Below are 3,721 nucleotides of genomic sequence, written 5' to 3'. Positions count from 1 at the left end.
AAAAAAAAAAAAAAAAAAAAAAAAAAAAAAGTTATCAATTCCCCCCTAAAAAAACCCCCCAAAATCCAAGTACTCTATAACAAAAGCTAATATATAGGAATTATGTTTTAACATCAAAGACTACACTCAAACTTGGTCAAATAAACCAGAATCCTAGAAAACACTGTTCCCTCAAATTACATATTTACAACAATGATTCACTTGTTTTTTTTCCGTATTTTTTGTATTTTAGGGAAGGGTCTACAAGGTGTTCAGGTTCTCACTACTAGATCAGACTTGTAGTGATCAGCCTGTTTACAGCCTCCCAAGCCTGGGATTACAAACATGCGCCACCACGCCCAGTCTCAACTGCCATCTCAGCACGCCCCAGGGGCTGGGCTGGCACAGCAGGCCCATGAATTGAACCTGCTTGCAGGTGCTTTAATCTGCTGAGCTATTTGGCCGGCCTGTGATTCACTTGTGAAGACAGAAAGCATTAGTTAAATAAATGGCATGAAGCTAATGCTAAAGTGGTGCCTTTACAAGAAATTTATAAACGTTAAGAGCACAGCTAGGTGTGGTGGTGTACACTTATAATCCTCCAGTACCTAGGAATCTGAAACAGGAGAATCACTATGAGTTCAAGGCTGGCCTGAGCCACATAGTGAGACCCTGTATCAAAAACAAAAAATAGAGGGCCAGGGAGATAGCTCAGTAGAGTAAGTGCTTGCCTGGCAAGCACAAGGCCCTGCGTTCAATCCCCGGTACTGCAAAAAATAAAACAACAAAAAGTCAAACAGACATAAAGAGAACTTCATTAAGTATTGTAAGAAAAAGACATACAAAAAAAAAAAAAAAAAACCCAACATATATCCCACAGGCTACAATGGAATCTTTCATGAGCATATAAAATTTTATCACATTCCCAATGCAAAAGACATGGGTTTATTTATATCAAAGAGAGGATGAGCAAAATACTAAGATATATGAAAAAAACAAGAACTTTTCTGTTAAACATCCAGTCTACAGGTATGTTTCTATTTTTTTTCCTTTTTAATTTTTATTGTCTTTCCATAATTTTATTGAGACAAATAGCAATGAGACAGTTTCAAATCAAATTGGTAGGATAGTTTCAACAATTAACACATTGCATACATTCTTCCTAGTGGTTATTTGCTGTACAAGATGAGGACATGATATCCTATTTACAAACACTATTACAACAAATTCCTCTATTCATTAAGAGAATGCAACTATATATCTATCCTAACCATTTTGGATACACAGATACAAAATGGACATTCATCTGTACCCCCTTTTTTGTTTAGTTCCGTTATTTGAATATTATAGGTGTGTAAACTCAGCAAAATATTCTAAAAGAGTCCAGTAGTCCATAATAGTATTGGGTCTTCCTGACTGGCAGTGTCAGAAATTGCTGACCTGAGTCCCCTACAGCTCAACATAACAGCATGGCTTTACTTCATCTACTTCGTCTTTAGACTTTTCTGCTGGATGGTTTAGACCAACATAAAGCAAGACCTATGCAACAAGAGTTGTAGCTTTTGGATCTGATGAGGTCAGTGAAATCCCCTCAGGATTTATCCTGAGATACTGTTTCTATGTTTTTAAAAACTTTTCTTTTTTGAGATGAGGTCTCATTATATGTAGCTCAGGCTGGCATAACTCTGTCCTGTGAAGCCCCAGAAGACACCACGGCTACTGGCTTTCACACAGGTGAGAAGGGCCAAACCAGATCTCCTGACAAGTAACCCTGCTATTTCAAAGGTGCCAATACATTCACTTTCCTCAAGCTGAAGAAAGTATCAGCAACTTGGTCACCTGTGGCTATTTTGAATAGACACAGTCAGATAAACTGAATCTTCAATCTTTTATAAATATTTCCCCCTTTATCTTGACTCTTGAGTTCTTTGACAATCATTTATTTTTGTACCAATCTGAACCTGAAGTCTATATTAATTATTTCATGTACCTTTTGCATTCTCTGGTAAGCAATCAGTGAACTCCTACCTTGTTTCATCCTTGGGTCTAGAGGCATCATCATTCTGTGAAGCACCTTTAATAGCAATGAAATTTAAATAAAAAATGAGTTTTAAAATAGTTAACTGTATATATATTTTTATATATGTCATATATTTGCATGAGCAGGCGCTTAAACAACTGAGCTAAGGGCAGGCCCCCTATTAAATCTTTCTTATAAAGACCATACTATAATTTGAACATGAGTTGAAAGACAAAACAGAATAAATTTTCATGATTGAAATAAGTTTTACCATAATTTTATGGAAATACCTACCATTATGTATCAGAGATGTAAATTAGTTAAGATATATTATTCAAGTACTACTCTGTCTTTTTTTGAAATGTATCTTTCATTTTATTTTATTTTTATTTTTTTGGCAGAACCGGGGATTGAACTCAGGCCCTTGCATTTGCCAGAGAAGCACTTATTCCACTGAGCTATCTCCCCAGCCCGTATCTTTCATTTTAATGCACACGTAGAGTGTTTAAATTTTGTATGCTAAATAAAGTACCTCAAGGAAAGTATTGATGACCTGCAGCTTCTATAAACAGACCAGGAATACCTCTCTCTTATACAAGAGCCTAGATAAGAGCTTACAAAATCAGAAATGCACAAATAAATCTCAAACAAATGCAAAAATGTCTTTCTTTCCTTCAAATTTAATTTACAGAAGATATCTTTAAGATTCTGTTAGGGGGCTGGAGAGATGGCTCAGTGGTCTAAAGCACCTACTTGAAACAAGCTTGGCAAAGCACAGGGACCGCGGTTCAATCCTCCAGCACCACATGCCAGCCAGCCCCGCCCCCTGGTGGGCTGAGCTGGCCACACACACACACAATAAATAAATGTAATAAATAAATAAATATTAAAAAAAAAAAAGATTCTGTTAGGATTTGCACACAATAGATGTTATAGGGAGGCTACGAGAGTAAGGTACAATAATAACAGCAAAAGGAGATTGTGGCCTCATTCAGCAGCACTGGCTGAGTGATTCAAGAAAGAGGATCTTAAGTTGCTATCTAGCTTGGACAACTTAAAAGAGACTCCATCTTGACATAAATTTTATAAAAACTGGGGATACACATCAGTGTAAGCCCTTGCCCAGCACTTGCAAAGTCCTGGATTCTATCCACTACCACCGACATGCAGGGAGAGGGAAAACGAAACCAAAATCCCCAAAACTTCAGATTCAACAGTCTAGTTTCTTTCTTTTTTTTTTTGGCAGAACCAGGGATTGAACTCAGGCCCTTGCGCTTGACAGGCAAGTGCTTTTCTACTGAGCCATCTCCCTGGCCCCTCTAGTTTCTTTTATTTTTAATTTTTATTTATTTATTTTTTTCCGGAACCGGGGATTGAACTCAGGTCCTTGCACTTGCCAGGGAAGCACTTATTCCACTGAGCCATCTCCCCGGCCCCTTCTAGTTTCTTTTAATAAAGGAACAATACATCCATAGTATAGTCATGGTTTTATAAAATAACATTACTATATTACATCTGTAGCATATTAACGGACTAATATATTTAAAAATGTGAGTCACAGGGACTGGTAAGATGGCTCAGTGGTCTAAAGCACCTACTTAGAACAAGCTAAGCTAAGCAAAGCACAGGGACCATGGCTCAATCCCCCAGCACCACATACCAGCCCGCCCCGCCCCCTGGTGGGCTGAGCTGGCCACACACAAAAAATAAATAAATAAATAA

The 3,721-nt window shown here is 37.6% G+C and overlaps 1 protein-coding gene across 1 annotated transcript in view; it reads right to left on the bottom strand.

Annotated features, from left to right (window-relative positions):
- Positions 1-3,721, bottom strand: part of Itch (itchy E3 ubiquitin protein ligase) — a 134,887-nt gene that overhangs the window by 80,048 nt on the left and 51,118 nt on the right. The window contains exon 7 of the mRNA XM_012514656.2: positions 2,008-2,053. Coding sequence (XP_012370110.1) covers positions 2,008-2,053 — 46 coding nt within the window. The remainder of the gene's footprint in view (positions 1-2,007; positions 2,054-3,721) is intronic.

This window comes from Octodon degus, unplaced genomic scaffold (assembly GCF_000260255.1).
Source record: "Octodon degus isolate 3935 unplaced genomic scaffold, OctDeg1.0 scaffold00037, whole genome shotgun sequence".
Lineage (NCBI taxonomy): Eukaryota > Metazoa > Chordata > Mammalia > Rodentia > Octodontidae > Octodon > Octodon degus.
The sequence above is the reverse complement of the archived record's forward strand: the minus strand, read 5'-3'. Positions and strand labels throughout refer to the sequence as shown.